The 16,485-nt window shown below is 41.7% G+C and overlaps 1 protein-coding gene across 1 annotated transcript in view; it reads right to left on the reverse strand.

Annotated features, from left to right (window-relative positions):
• Positions 1-1,184: 1,184 nt before the first annotated feature.
• The window catches only part of LIN28B (lin-28 homolog B), a 92,106-nt gene continuing 76,805 nt past the window's right edge, over positions 1,185-16,485 (reverse strand). The window contains exon 4 of the mRNA XM_052781429.1: positions 1,185-4,197. Coding sequence (XP_052637389.1) covers positions 3,828-4,197 — 370 coding nt within the window. The 3' untranslated portion in view covers positions 1,185-3,827. The remainder of the gene's footprint in view (positions 4,198-16,485) is intronic.

Below are 16,485 nucleotides of genomic sequence, written 5' to 3' on the forward strand. Positions count from 1 at the left end.
TTTATAATTCCTCTTACAAAGAATGTTACAAGATCTATAAACACTTTTTATGGGGCTCTATTCACAAAACTAAGTATGACTAAGCAGGAACTCCAGGGTAACACTGGTGCAGAGTAAAACTGGGCTGAAAAAGGTGGCCTGCAAAGGGAAGAGGTAGGATCCAAATGTGGTGTTTGGCACTCCCTGAAAGCTGGCTAAAAGCAAAATATTGCAGATGGTATTCCAATGCCAGATTTACCATCAACTGCAGCAAAAAGTTATTTGGCTCTTCCTCCAAACACGAGTCTTCCTCATGGCCTAACTTTTGTAGCTTGTAAATAAATACCATGACCTCTCCTTGGGGGAGAGTAAAAAAATACTTCACAAGGTCCCTTATGATTAAATCAAATTGAGTATTTTGGGGTGGGGGAATGGAAGAGAGAGATATCCTTGTTCCAGGTTTAACCTTATTTCCACTATTGTTAGGAGAAAAATACATTTCTCTGAGCAGATATTTGAACTATTTCTACTCAAATGAATTTTATTGTGAAGCATTCTGGCAAGGACAGGCTGGTGAATAGGGGAAATCTAGGCTGAGCCAATGCTGCAGAATATTAATTATGTCCTTAGACATGGAGGAAGAATCCCAAACTCAGTCTGTGCCTCCTCCTATAAAAGGTTCTTTGCTTATTTGGAGCAGCCTATTGAAGGAGTATAACTAGATTTTTTTTTTTTCTACTGCAGCCCAGTGCTAAGTAGTTACCTGCCGCAGCTTGTGCTGCTGAATTTTTAACTTAGGCATGTACATTTTTGTCTCTTCTGGAGATGTATTCATTTTCGTCAACAGTGCCCATAATCCTTTAGACAGAAAAATAAAAACTTTCAAAGAAATGTTTGGAAACGTCTCATAATTTCAAGTGGATGCTTCATCTTAAACAAGTATTTGCCATCACGTATGCAGTGGTGAACTATCAGTTACATATTTAGTACAGATAAAAAGTATGTACCATAGATCAACAGCCACCTTTAAGGCTAGAGCAGCACAAAGGTGTGTTTATGCAGTAAATATGAGGTAGCCTTTTGCTGTAAACAGAATAATAATTTTATTGTCACCTATGTAAACAAAGTGGGCTTGATGCTTTTGTGTTTTTATTCTTCCCCCGCCACCCCCCGTCCCCCATCCTTCCCCTCCTAGAAAAGCTAAGCACCAGTAACTCCAACTGGAAGTCAGTGGGAGCTGTGGTTGCCCAGCATCTCTAAAAACTCAGACCCTGTGAACGTAAAGACACAAATGCTCACATAAGCAACCAGTACAGAATACCACTTTATCATTTCACAGGAACTTATAATACAAAATGCTGAGATCTGATTATCAGAAATGTAGGTCTATGTCAACTCAGAGGTAGTTACTATTATCAGTACATAATACTTATATAGAGATAAAAAGGTCTAAGACTATTTGGTTTGTTCTGAGTAAGCAGGTCTGTAGACTACTCTGTAAAGAAAAAACAACATTACATGGTATATTCCCTGAGCAAAGTTCTTTGTCCTGAGTATGTTATGTAATAGTGATAACATTCTAATATATAAAAATAAAACCTTAAGCTTTCAACAATAAGATAGGGTTTGGTATGTGCTCTTAGCAGTTCAGTCTGACTTTGGTGCGCACAGTGATTTCAAACAGCACCAATAAAAATCTGCATGTTGAAAATATTTCCTTATCTCAGCTCTGAACTTCTTACATATAAACAGGGAATGACCAGTTTTCAAATCCACAATTGCCTATTTCTATAAGGAACTTTGGTTTAAATTTTCAAAGTGACCTAAGTTTTGCATCTTTGCTGTTCAACCTGGTTTTTACACCGGCTAGAAGGTTAAGCAATGCCACTTTGATTTGTCTACATAATTTAAATAAGTTTACTATCCTTACGTAAGGCAAGGAAGTTCTTCTCTATAGATATATCACATTCAATATCGTCAAAGGTAAGCTTTGCATTAGCACACTGAGAACTTCAGTATAAACCATTGAGATTCGTCGCAAACGCTGGCAAGGAATTCACATAAAATAATTTTATTGAAATTGTGCCCTTCACTGAGGTGTTTGATTACTACCTGTTTACTGAAGCAGCAGCAGCAGCAGCAACAGTAAAAGTCTCATCTGGCAGGACAAGTGGGAAGGGAAGGCAACGTAATGAGCCAGCTGCATACCTGTTGTAACTATCATCGGCTGCAAAAGAGTTACCACGGGTAGGACTTTGGCTCGCTGTAGCCTTTCATGCAGGCTGTTTCTTTAGTTTGATTATCCGAGCTTAAACCTACCCGACTCTTTCAAGCGTTAACAGCCTGTGTTTATTGCCAATGTTAAGGATTATACAGGTTTCTCTAATTAACTTACATCCGCAATGGGATTTGTCAAAGTACGTTATCTTACGTATGACTTGGTAATTCAGAAGTTACAAATGGAAAGCGACTTGAAGTTTTGATAGGCTCCAACTCTATTAACCCCGAGCAAGGGCTGCAGCCCAGGGAGTCTCACTCTGAGGCCACCAATCTTTCTCCTCTTTAATGCAGAAGTGTGTGGTCCCAGTGCACTCTGGACCAAGGCTGGTCAGCAACAGTCTCCAGTTCACAAGAAGCAGATGATGGCCAGGGCTTCTGACAAATTTGCAGGTCCCTTCACTCAGGCTTGTCTGCAGCAGACACCTGTCCTTCTTGACTGTACACATGCTGTATCATCAGCAAGGGAGGCTGGCTGAGCAACCGCAAGTACCCGCCTACCTTTATTCTTAAACTATTTATTTATCCCAGGATCTCATTAGCTTTGCATTTTGTTTTCTTTAAAACCAAAACAGACACGAACAACAAAAATCCCTAGGGAGTTCTTTCCATGGCATTTCAAAAGAAAACAAGGGGGAAGTCCCTTCAAATTGAGGGACATTACTTGGGACCAAGAGAAGTTGCTGCTGCTGCTGCTAATACTACCACCAAGGTCCCCTGAATGTTCATAGAATACAAAGGGTTAAACAGGATGGTATCCTGATACCACTCAAAAGGGTCTGTTCCGTAACAACTTATACATTCTCCCCTATACAAGAGTCATGTAAATTACAGTTACAACCATATTAATTTAACAAAATGTTTTGAGAAACCAGCACAGAAACTACACATTCATTGTCTTTTTTGGAGCATTAAACTCCTCACCAACAAAGGATGGTGGCAGTGAGAGCTGTGTTGAGTCATGACACTGCCCTGCACTGGCACGGGGAGGGGAGGGCTTTTGCTAGTTTGGAGATGAGAAAGAAAATAACTCAAATTGATGCTATGGGGGATGTCTTAGTATCTTTAGTACCATATGGCAGCTTTAAAATATGAAAGTATCCTTTGGTTCACAAGAGAACAGTCTTGATCTCAGTTCTGTGTGTGGTTTATCAGGTTTGGTTTGTTTCCGAGTGAGATTTTTGGGGGTTTTCTTGTTTGTTTTTCAAACACGTTTGGAAACAGGTTCTAGGAATGAGTTCAGGAACATTTGTGGATACTGCGCCTACCGCTTCACAGTAATGTCTTGCGGGAGAGTGGTCTGATAGAAAAAATATATATTTATAGATATGTACACATACACACACGCGCGTGCACACTCATACACACACATACAGAAGGTAAAACGTAATGCACCCTGCTCAAATGTATTTTGCTTGGAGTGATTTGTCTGTTAAAGAAAAAAAATTCACAGTTCCTCAACAGTAGTTAAAATTCCAGGTCAGCTACTGATAATGAAATTATTTCCCCTGTACTTGCATGAGGTAGACATCCCAAGAGGATAAAGAAAATGGAAAGTTATGACAAATGATTTAAGTCTTTTTCCTCTTCTGAACAGAAGGCCCCTTTCTGCTCGGTTCTTCGGGCGATGCAGACAACTTACTTGATGAAGCTTCCTGCGGTGACCTGCCCGAGCGCTCCGAGATCTCCGACCTGCCCTCCTGAGAGTACGATGGAGACGAGTAGCCGTGCGTTCCTCCCCCTTCTCTCAGGAAAGCAGAAGTGGAAGGCTGCGGTTCAGCTTCGTGTCTTCCCTGAGAACTAGTGGGCTGCTGCGAGACAGTTTTATGGGGGCAGTTAGCCACCATGTGCATGATGCTCTGACAGTAATGGCACTTCTTTGGCTGCGGAGGTAGACTACATTCTTTAGCGTGGTGGTCGAGACCACCACAGTTGTAGCATCTAAAACCAAAGAGAGACAGCTAGTTACAAAACGCAGCGTCAAGCGGTAAGATTCTCCGCGCCCAGTAAGCTGGGCGCGAGCGAGCACGAGGTCTGCCGGTGAAACAGCGGGGGCTTCGGCACCCATACCCCGCTGCCGCAGGCTGAGGCGCCTTTCGGTTTTGCTTTCCAAGCCCCGGGGAAGGTGCCCCTTTGTCGCGCCGGTGCCACAACCCACCCCGTGCTTGTGGCCGGGACCCGCAGCGGCGGTCCCAGCCCGCCGGCGCGGCTCTCCTCACGGGGCCGTCGCCGGGGCGCGGCCGCCGCCTCCCGGGCAGGGCCCCGGCACTCAGCCCCCGCTAGAGGGCGCCAGACAGCCAAGCATCCCGCCGCCGCCGCCGCGAGCGTGTCTCGCTCCCCAGGTGTCCCCAGCGTTCTTCTCCGTTCCTCTCCCAGGTATTTACAGCATTCTCCTCCCTTTACCCAGGTATTTATAGCATTAAACGCCTGCGAGTGCCAGTGCTTCAGCGCCTGAGAGGACGGACATCGCGAAGCGGGGCGAGGAGAGGGGGCGAGGTTGCCGCAGCCTGAGGCGCCGCCTTCACCCCGGGAGCGCCCGTCGCCGGGCCGGGGCCGTAAGGGAACGTGCTGAGGAGATACTCGGCCTCAGGGGTCACCAAGTCCTAATGGACACGCTGCTTTCAGCCAGGGAAACACGAACCTGGAGGAGGGACGCGGTGCCCTGTCACTAGCCCGGCTCTCGCCCAGGGCCCGGCACCTTGCCCCCGCCGGCTCAGCCGAAGCACAGCGAGGCTAGGGTCTGGGCCAAACTTCTGCAGTGCAGAGGGTCTGTAATGGCATTTATGGTTTCAATTCAAAAGAAAATAAAGCAAGCCCCAGCAGGAGTCATAAAACAGGGTTTTGCTTCTGTTCTCTCGAAGTTCCCAAGCTGCGTGCAAGCGGTTGTGACCCAGGGTGCCATCTTCACCAGGACATGGCTGCCCAGGAGCTGATGGGCGCAGAACGCCGCCTCCATGCTGCACGGGCAAGGCCTCCTCCCCAGTTCTCAAAAATGGCTAAAACCCACAGTTACTCTCCTATTAACCTTGTTAGCCAGCGGAGTCCTGAGGAAATCTCCAGCAATTCCTTACAGAATCCTCTCGCTTTGCAACACGTGCCAGGAATGCCCAGTCCTTGGATTACATTATTCTAACACGATACAAAGAAATAATTACATGCCTTTGGCATGGTGACCCTATGCTGGTTGTGTTCACCACTGAGCTTTCTATTTTGGCTATTTTTCTATGGTTTCTGTTTCTTTGTTTTATAAAACTTGCACTGAACGCACAGACATTTGCTTTATTATAATCTTACACGCTACTGGAGAGAACTAAACCAATAACTTTTTTTGCTTTCCCTTAACTGTCAACTAATTTAAAAAACAACTGCACAAATACTTAGGGCTGGTGGAGTCAACTGAAGGATTAAAAAAGACTGTAACTATAAGTAACTATATGTACAAAATAGTGCAACATGTTCTGGCTTGAGCCCACATCAAAATATTTTAAATTTTCAGATTCCTGGAAAGTAACAAGGCACTGTTTTAGCTGCTATTTAGTCATCACTACTAGTCTATACAAACTCAAGAAGTTTAGTCCATGCAAAGCTGTATGTACAGCTGGAATCTCACCTACAGAATTTACTTTACCGTCCAAAGAATTGCTATTGATAAAACCTGGGTAATTTTTAAAAAGATTGCAAAATAGCTTTTAACATTTGCAAACCCACTCCAAGAAACAATGTCTCAGCACCTTCCTCTTCATATCTCTTCTTTGCTATTAGCAAGATACTAACCATACCTTTAACAGACAAATGAAGAAACAGCCAAGTTGCCCATGGCATGCCCTACAAGACTGACCTGTAATTTAGAGAACTTAAATGATGAACAGAACTTCATTATCCTTTCAGAAAACATCATAATTAAATTGTTGTATCATCTTCCCTAAAAGTTAATAAGAAACCAAACCCATTATACTGAACTCTGCACTTCTATGACAATTGCAATAACGTATTTTAGGTGAACTGGTCCCATTTTTATGTCACTACTGGAATTTTAAGACTATGTTTACACTAGTCTGTCTGCATATACTACAGAATAACCCATGGAGAGACACAGAATATAAAACTTCCTTTGAATCAAGAAAAAGATGACATGTACAAGCCCCACTGTCATTTAGTATTGATTTCCCTAGCACAGGAAGGGAAAGGACATACTAAATGTGTTGTAAAATACAAACGTTCTGATCTACAACCAAAACACCAAGCTTTTATCTCCCTATAATTTAAAAAAGTTGTAAGTTATTAAACAAGATTCCTCTGACTGTTTTTTCCCAAATCATTGCAGGTATTTTCAAATTACTGACCCCCACTTAGCAGCAGCATTCAGTCATCTTAACTGGTATTCACCTATGTTTCCCCGGCAAGCTTTCTAAACACCTTCTGGATAAAATAATAAGGAAGTAAAACTTGCACTTAGAGAAACAAAAGAACAGCAACAACAAAAAACCCTTAAGTGTTTTACTTTCTCCCCCTCCAATAAATACAATCTAAGAATTCACAAATGTGGTATTTATTATAATTTATGTTATATTGAAGCGATGTTTATTATTATCCTCTTCATTGACTTCTAGCAGCGTACTTGTTCCTGGGCTAAGTATAGTATAATACAGTATAACATGGGAGTGTGCAGAAATTCAGGGAGTCGTGCATTTTATCTTAATTAAGAATACAGAATTTTATAGCTGTGAATACATTTGCACTTGCTTCTTTCCCTTAATACCTCATGTATTTAGAATGGTTAAAAAGAAAAAGTTTGAAAATAGGTTAAAGGGCCTCCCTCAGTAGCAGGGTAGGCAGTAGCCATGGACAAATCAATTTAATCAGTCACTATGGTATGCACTGTGTTATCCAATTCAGTGAACCATTTCACCTCACCAATTGACCAAGAACCTGCTGTCAAGGCCCCTGCTTTCACTGAAGAGGCCTCCATCACCTTTTGCATATATATTTATCAATACATCCTATTTGCAAATATTGTAATTCCCTGCATTTATTCAAATCGCCTCTAAAATGTCACCATAAAAGAAAACTCTATCAGAAGCAGTTATGATTAAACTATGATTTGGCTTTTCAGGAATGTTTTTTGTTACCAACTCAAGCATCTGGCTAAAGTGTCGCATTAGAATATATAAGTGCCAGCCGGGGTGTGCCTGGACTTAAACAGGAGGGTGGTATTTATTCAGTTCTTTTAACTATTTATTCATTCCTTGTCAATCACTCTTACCAGAAGAACAGATCACACCCCGCTCTGAAATGCCTTCCTTCTCAAGGGATTTACACCAAAATGGAAATGGCCAGCCACCTCAGAGCTCACAAATGATACCACATGGCATCATCCACACGTATTAAGGTATGGTATTAACCCTTTTGTCCAAAACGCTTCAACTCTTTGCTCCTCTCTGCTGTATATACTTACAACATAATGAAACCTGATAGCGTATGATACGTGCACGTAAGCTTATACATCCACATCTCTATATACATTAAATATATAGAACAATATACAAGCTGGCTCGTGCTAAGAAAATAAGGAAATTCTCATTTGAGTATGTTCTCAGAAACTCTAGATTAGTACAACCATAACAAGCATTTCTTCACTTCAGAAGCACCATGGAAATAATGTATGTTAGCTTAAACACAACATAAAAGTTTATATGTAAATTGCATCATGAGATGAATAAACCACAAAAAGCCCTTAAAAGTGCAATTATAGTAGAAGTAACCCTTACAAAAAAGCAACAGCAAGAAGGATTTGTTAGAATAGGACTGTCTTTCTCACAGTAGGCTCCCATGATTTACTAGGTAGCTTCAGGCTCAGAAAATAATGGAACAGAGTAAATAAAGAGATAGCAATTATCCTAACAGGGAATCCTTTCTTCACTACAGCACTGACAGGAGGTGAATCAGGGTGATTTTTTTAATATAAAAAAGGTGAATATTTTAATAAAGGAACACCTTGAGGAACTTGTCTAGCATTGTATTTCAACATTCTCAAGAAAACAGTAACATTAATACCTGCTAACGAAGAAAGAAGAGAGCATATAGCAAGGTTAAAAAACACTTCTAAATTCTCCTTCACTATGGATTTGTGATTGCACAGAACTATACAAATTAAAGGAAACACGAAAAAGCAAAAAGCATACAGATTCCAACATAAACTATGTTGTATTAATTGCAATAAGCTGATGACTGAAATTCATTAGAAATACTCAACTTCACAACCAAATGCAAATGCAGAATAAAATACTCTCTAGTTTTCAGCTTTTTTCCTTGTCCTGGCAGTCAACTCCTACTTAGGAAGCACACCCTATCCCTATCCCTTTTAAAATGACAATACCCCTGCCTTGCAAAGACGTTTGCCACAGTAACAGCTCAACTGAGCTAAGCTGTAAGGAGGGTAAGTGCAACTGCTTGCTTCTTCATGCTGCTTTATAATATGATTTAGATGCTAATCCAATATATATGACAAGTAGAGAATCATTTGTGTGGCTCCACACTATTATCTGTTGAGAGAAAAAGCTTTAAAATTACGCCGATGACTGACTTTTTCTTGGAGGAGGGAAGGAGAGGGGTTAACATCTAACAGGGACAGCAAAGGGAAGAAAGGGGGTATAGTCACAGAAAGACTAAAATAATTCACCAATATATTCCCTACACCAAATCCTCCTTTGTTTTTCCTTTTTGAATGCTATCAGACAACAAAAAACTGCATCTTGGCTAACAACGCTCCATCTAGCAATATTAATGCTTTGAAAAATGGCATGTGCAAGTGAGATTTTTTACAATACACTGAATGCCAACTAAGCAGTTAAAGCATAAAGGAAATGTTTAGAATCGTACCTAAATGTGCTGTCTTTTTTAGTAATTACTTTCACAACGTACCTAAAGAAAGGCCAGTTCTTGCAGACAGAACATGCAGCAGATTGCTTGAACTACCCTATTTTGCTGTAAACTGAGGTCAAACTATCCATGATCTAACAGAAATATGGGTCTTAGACAAAACTAAGATGTTTTACTCTTCAAGGGCTTCAGTGACTCGTCTTGAGAATCAGGCCGTGGGGCAGTGCAAGGGGACAATTCTTGCTGGTGGATGTGAACACCTAGAAAAGCTTGGGGAGGCATGTGCTTGCTCAGGCACCACCTGGGACGAGTGAGAAACACCTCTAACACCTCCACAGGACTGAGAGTCTTCTGGACTGTCGAGGATCTGCTAATTTAAAATTGTCTTTGAGATAAAATACATTTTAACGGATTACTTAAATATTCCAGTAACCAAATCCTGGATATCAAATCTGTCACAGCATCACTCCAAAGACTGACAGGACCACAGGGGATTGTTGCTAAACAGACACCTCTTGTATGTTACTGTATTATAAAAGGACTAATCACTTTTACTTAATACCGGTGTAATACCAAAATCCTTCTTGCTGAGAAGCCTACACTTAAAATCGAAAAAACAGTTTGAGTATTTTTTGAAATAGGGCATTACCCTTATGCCTTAAAACAGATAGCACATGCAGACCTCATCCTTTTAGAGCAAGAAATGCTGAAACTAAGTATGAGGCCGCAGTCACTGCAACTTCAAAACAGGCAGCAACTGTCCTTGGAAAATAAAAGTTTGGTCAGCTGCCAGGGCTACAAGCTGCAGGAACAGGAGTGCATGGCAAGGGAGGAGCGGGAGGTGGTGGGGACCCCTGCGCACCCTGACCAGCAGCCAGTGCCTACTGGCAGCCCTGCACTGGTCACCAGCTCCTCTGGCATTTCACTTCTTCCTCTGCCGCTTTTACAGGGGGATTCCCTTGCAGGCATTGTTTCAGGACATTTCTCCCTCCCCCAGAACCTTTTAAGCAGCATTAAATCCCAGGAGAAATAAAGCCCGCTTGTGTTTTTTAAAAAATCATGGGGTGCAGGAGGGAGCCTCACTGCACTCCCTCGCTGCTAAGCTGTGCCCCACAGCTGCCCCACTCCCTGCACCCAGCAGGGAATTAACACGCAGAAACGTGGCCCAGCTTTTTGTTTTTAAAGGACAAAAACCACCCGTGAGTCAACGAGACATACACAAGAGACACGGTACACACTCTGCCCATGCCCTCCGAGAGGGAAATTGCTGGAATGTTTCTGCTCACATGCATGTTGCTGGGTTTTATGCCATTTAGTTTATCAACCTTTAATTCTTAAGCTGTAGCCAAATGCAGGAGCGAATACAGGAAGCTTTGAAAACGCTCTAATAAGGTATTGGTATTCAAAATACTGAATACTGAAATAATACTGAAAAAATCATTTAAGGTCAAGTGAAATTATCTTGTTAAATAGAGAATGGAGCATTTAGCATCTTCATCAGAGCATTTATGGCATGTCCAGTGAGCAGGGTCACACTAAGGCAGAAAACTTCACTAGCACCCTCATTTATCAATCCATTAAAAAAAGAAAAAATCAGTTTAATTTTAAAACTGTAATTATTTTTAGCGAATTATGTTGGAAAATGGTGTATCACCAATTCAGAAAGCAGCACATCAGGGCGACATTTAGATTTGTGTTGATTCTGTGAGTGTTTGCTACCCTGAACCCCTCCTTCATATAAAACACTGTGCAGAGGCAACATGCTGGGAAAGTTAATTGCAGGCTGTTGTTCTTCAGTAAAATTCAGTTTGAAAATTTCCTGTGCTTTACTAGCTTTTTAAGATTAACAGAAATATCATTTTCTAAGAAAAAAGATAACTTCCTAAAGAAATAAAGATGAAATAAAATAAAAATGCTCATCTATCTGCTTCTCCAAATCCTACAACACATGATAATGTACCAGAAATAGGAGACACTCAATTTCCTGAGAAAAACAAGGTCCCTTCATTTTTTTAAGCTTGCCTTCTTTCATCTTACAGATAGCCCCAGCACGCTGACACAAACCCACTGTCTGCAAGGCTTCCAATAACACAGGGTCGAACATTGATGATGTTTACTCTTGTTACAAATAAATAAATAAAAATGCTCCATTGTAAACTCATCAGATCGACTAGTTTTCAGTGGTTAGTTGTAAATCAATCTATTTTCCCTGGTGTATTGCAGAAATAATATCAAAAGGTTACGGTCTTTTGTTGCTGGGGTTTCCCCTCCCCCTCACCCCCCAACAAAGAAGCTGACAAACAACGCGGGGCATTTGCCTGATAAATCAGGCCTGTCGGGATACAATTTAGCTTAAGTTCGTGAGGAAATGAATTTGCTTTAAATCTGCTAATACGATTTTATGGGAAGGTGGATTTTTTTTCTTTTTTTTTTTTTTGAGAACCAAGAACAACAATGAAACAGAAAGGTGGTTCAAAATACACAAAATGCAGTCTTTTTCTGCACAAAAATGGAAAGGACTACACGGACAGCAGCTCTTAAAAAATAACCTCGACGTTGTCATTTCCATTCTTTCTTCCTTTCCATGAAACCTTATCTCTGCTATCCACTCAGCCCTCTTTACAGGCATGGAGGAAAATTATTTTTCACATAATCACATAAAAATCCTTATGAAATGCATCCTCACAGAGGAATGCTTTGGATGTACTTTCATTTGTTACAACAAAAGGGTTTTCTTTACATTGAGAGTTAAGAACTCCTGAAATAACAATTTACAAAGCAAGGTCTTTTTTCTAAATAACATGAAAGATGGTTTTCCTCCAATAGTATCAATATAGCGTGGAAAGAATGTGTGTATTTTAATGGCTTTAACCCATCCAGATAGAGCAGATACAAGATCAGTGACAGTTTAAGTAAGTTATGTTTTAAACAGTTGTATATCATGCATTTCAAACATGAAATGTTATACTGCGATTTCAAATAAGTCTACTACTGTTAATCTTTTTGCATTATGAAACCACACACACAAGTGTTCTCAACCACAAATTTCCCTTGTAAGCCTTAATTTCTGTGGGAATAATAAAAGAAAAGGCATTTTAAATTAAAACAGTTCTATATGCAGTACTTTTAAAAACAGTATTTTCCGTAGTTCACGTTGGTGGAAAGGCTGCCATATGGATTTGCTCTGGGTATCACTGCAGTGTGTACCCACGCTTGCAGCCTATTGCCAAAGTTAGCTGGCGTGCAGCACTGGGCAGGAGTGGAGGTGGCCAGAACTAAGTAGACTTTGGCGGGCTGAGTTTGAAATCACTCCTCGGTGCCCCTGTTAACAGCAGCATAGTTCAGTAACACCAGAAGTCTTCACAGAGGTCGCTCGAGCCTCCCGGCCATGCGGGTAAGGGTGCATGCTGCATAAAACCGGCTCAACTCTTTCTGGGTCAGTGAGGTGCTGTTCATGAGCTGAGAGGCATGCCTGACCTTATCTGTCTCTTAGCAGAGCTGGTTCCAGGGTTTCTACATCCACCGATCAGCTAATCCACAGATGAGATAAAAGGGTAGTAGGTAACTGGGAATTAGTTGTTTAAAATTGCCACTTCCCTTTGGTTCCTTATTTTATCACTAATGTTAGCAGCAAATACAAGTAACACCAACTCATCACAGCAGCAGGAAACGGCAAATGGCATCCTGGCAGTAGGTTGGAGCACTGAAGCAAGTAGTGGTAGAGGAAGAGGAGGAGGAGGAGGGTGGCTGCTCTAGAAGTTCATAACCTATTGTTCTTCCCCAAGTACCATATTAGAGTCATATGACTTTAGGTATCACTTATAAATCGGTATCATGCACAAAGTTTCAGAAATATCTGGTGACAGGAGTACGGACTGACTTAGATCCTAGCCTTGAAATGGATTTTCCTATTACATTCGCTGAGTTAGATGACTTGCATGAATATAGGCTTCACAAGTCTTAAGGATTGCAGGATTTGACCAGCAACTCACATCTTCATTTTGCTTATCAGAAATAAGGGGACAGTTACTGTCTGACATGCTCACTATGAGAAGGCCATGCCAGCTATCTCTATAGGGGTTCCTTCCAGAGCTCATGGAACTAATAAAGTCATGTTACATGAAATACACGCAGGGCTTCCTTTCCCAACTGTGTAACAAAAGGACATCAAACATGGTGGTTGGTTTTCCTTGAAATACCCGTAAGTTCACATGTTCAATACCTCCAAGAACAACTAAGCCATTCAGATGATCTATAGCCACATTTTACTGAAAAGGGAAATGTGTATCACTCTGATGCACTGACTGAGAAAGCAAGCAGTAAGTTCCTAATTCACTTTTCCATCTTAAGCTGTCTAAAACGGACTAGCTCCATATATAGACATTATTACTAAACGGTTGTGTTCAGCATTTTCTATAACACATTTTTAAGAGGCTTTCAACATCTTAAAGATAGAAATTAATTTTGAAACTTTTCACATCAAAATGCAGAAGCAACAGTAAAGCACGAAAAGAGGATTTCAGCTGCAACAGGATTAAGCCTCATATGTTAAAGCTTTTAATTCCCACCTGAGGCAGGTACTTCTGTTGTCCCACACTGCCTGATCCCTAAGAATTAAAAGTGAAATAATGCCATTTTCTACTATTCCGCCCTATCTCACCACCAGATGTATCTTTGTTGTTAATTCTCTCTATAATTGTGTACATCAAATACACACTTGTGCACATAAAACCAACATTGTGAATTCAAAATTTGGCGTTTCCTTTTTCTTAGTTTGGCCTCAGGATGGCAAATCTCACGCACAGGTTTGAGTTTAATACTTCTTTCTCTGAATTCTGTTAATTCTGTGTACGATTAAAAATAATGAAACATAACTGAAAGCATTTCACTGTATGTGGTAAAGTAGATCACTTTATCCCTCTTGGTTGTGATTATGTAGATTAAGTGGTATCACTCCAGTACAATGGTAACAATAAAGTTAATAAAACTTTTTTAAAAAATTGCATCTTCCCAGAAACAGAGCAAGTTAATGGTCTTAATTATGCTCTCAGTCACATGGGTATAAATCCAGAGCAATTTTGATGACTACACTGAGCTTATTCTCCATTAACTTTAATAGTGTAATTGAGAAAAGAATTTCCCACTGTGTATAAATACTGAAAAGTCACATTGCAGTAGCCAAGGCTAGTTGCAGAGGTCAGGCTGATAGAAGCTGTGAGGCAACGCAGCAATGCAGGCTAAAGCCCCTCAGTTCCACCTGTAAATCTGTGTTTGCTGGTTGATGTAACACTTGAAAGCATAACGCACCATAAATCACAAAGTTGAAAAAAGAAAACCAAAGAATTATAGCCAAGGTGGAAGAGTGATGTGTTTGATTCTTCTGCCCATTTATGCTCAGCCTTTCACGTTAAGAAAGAATGAATGAATGATTTCAGAAGTAAGGATGTTTACAGGCCAAGGATCAATTTTCCTGGCATGACTGATGAAATCTGCATCAGGAGATTTAGATAAAATAGGAACCCTAGACTTAAATAAAATATTTGAAAGCAAAGAATAATTCAGATAAGGGCACCCCAGTTGTGATCAATGCAAGAGGACAGCTGATTACAAGTCGGACACTGAGTGCACTGGCCAAAGAAAAACGCTACGGATATGCTCACCGAGCACAGCGCAACCAGCTATCTGTACTTTTGATCAGAAATTCATACCCAAGCCACAACTTCAATTATGGAAGCCCTGAATTTACAATTTTGAAAGCAGTCAGAAACCAGAAGAGTGATTAATGCCAGCATCGTGTCTGTGCCTTAACAATGCATCTATACTCTAAACCAAACCACCTTCCAGTTATCAGTAGCATTCACTGTGCAAGGCAGGAAGACTGTATGTTAAGACTGGAAGCACACGGAGGCAGAAAGGGCAACACATTTTTAATGCAAGCCCTGAAGTTGCTAGGGATGAATCTGACCTCTGGCTGGGGTGGAAGAAGGCATGTATGTCTCTGCAGCCTCTTAAGCAAAGTGTGCACAGGCCAGCAAGGTACTGAATTTCTGTAGGGGGAATGGTTATGAATTCTTCCGTTTTGGAGTGCAAATCCCGACTTCTGGCAAAATAAAGGAATACTCAGTTATGCTAGTAGCCTGTCTGCTCTCCTCTGATCCCAGGCTCTGGGGGCAGGTTAGAAGACACGGAAAGGTGACTAGACATACTGCAGTGGCTAAGAATGGAACATATAACATGTCAAATCCATAGGAATCCGTAAGATTTCATTAGCCCTGACTGAAACCCAGTTTCTTCCTGGTTTAGTGATTATTGGCCATACTGCTATGAGGTTATGGAGACAACTCTTACTATTCATTGAGCAATTAATTATTCCAGTGATAGATCTTCCACAAGAAAAACTGAGAGTATCCTTCTCCCACAAGACCTTAAAATATTGCAGCTCAACCAGGTGGAGCAGTGGATTTGAACTCACAGCTAGACAGAGAACCAGATCTATTTTTTTCCCATTCTGGATAAATGCCAATTGCTGGGTAGAAGGAGCATGGAGTTCGCCAGCAGGCAGAGCGAGGGAGCCCGGGTGCCCAGCATCCCTGGAGCAGGCTGGAGCAGGACTCCTACCCCCCAGTCAGCATCCTCCATTTGCGGGAACCCTTCCTCACAGCCACTCCTGAGGGGTGACATACGGGTGCCACAACCCTCCACCTGTGCAATAACAAATTGTATCGGGTGTCAGTGTGAGGTATCTGTATTACTGCACCATCGTAAAAACCACACCACCAGCCTTAGGAGCTGCCGCACGCTTTTCAGCTGAACTCTTCACCCTGTACCGCCCAGAGCCTCCATCGCTGCCTGCCCTCTTCAGGCACAGTCTCCCCCCACACCTCGTGGTGCTGCTTCCACCACCGGGCGTAATCCTCCCGCAGCTGGTCAGTGACCCCTGCTCCCCAGAAGGCGAAGATGAGAAAGCCCTGTCTCTTACCTACAATCTACTAATCCTTCTTCAAAAGGCTGAACAACGACCATCTGGAGATCACAGCGACCTCCTGATGGAGGGAAGACTTGAATCCAAACACGTCTTTCATGCCGAGTGAGGTATGTGGTGAACTCTCGGGGACCTTTCGTGTAGGTTAAAGTGTGCTCACTGGCTTGGGCCATACAGGTGAAGGGGAGGGCTCAGGAGCCAACCTGATAATTTTGTGGGGCTCAGCTGTAAGCTAGAGCACTGACTTGTTGGCTGTCCAGTAGAAACCCCAACTTATACAAGACACAGACAGCAAGAAAATTCGGGTTTTGAGGCTCTTGGCAGGACCCAAACATTAAATCTAGGAACCCAACGCCTTCTGTGTGGTC

The sequence above is a fragment of the Harpia harpyja genome, chromosome 3, assembly GCF_026419915.1.
Source record: "Harpia harpyja isolate bHarHar1 chromosome 3, bHarHar1 primary haplotype, whole genome shotgun sequence".
Lineage (NCBI taxonomy): Eukaryota > Metazoa > Chordata > Aves > Accipitriformes > Accipitridae > Harpia > Harpia harpyja.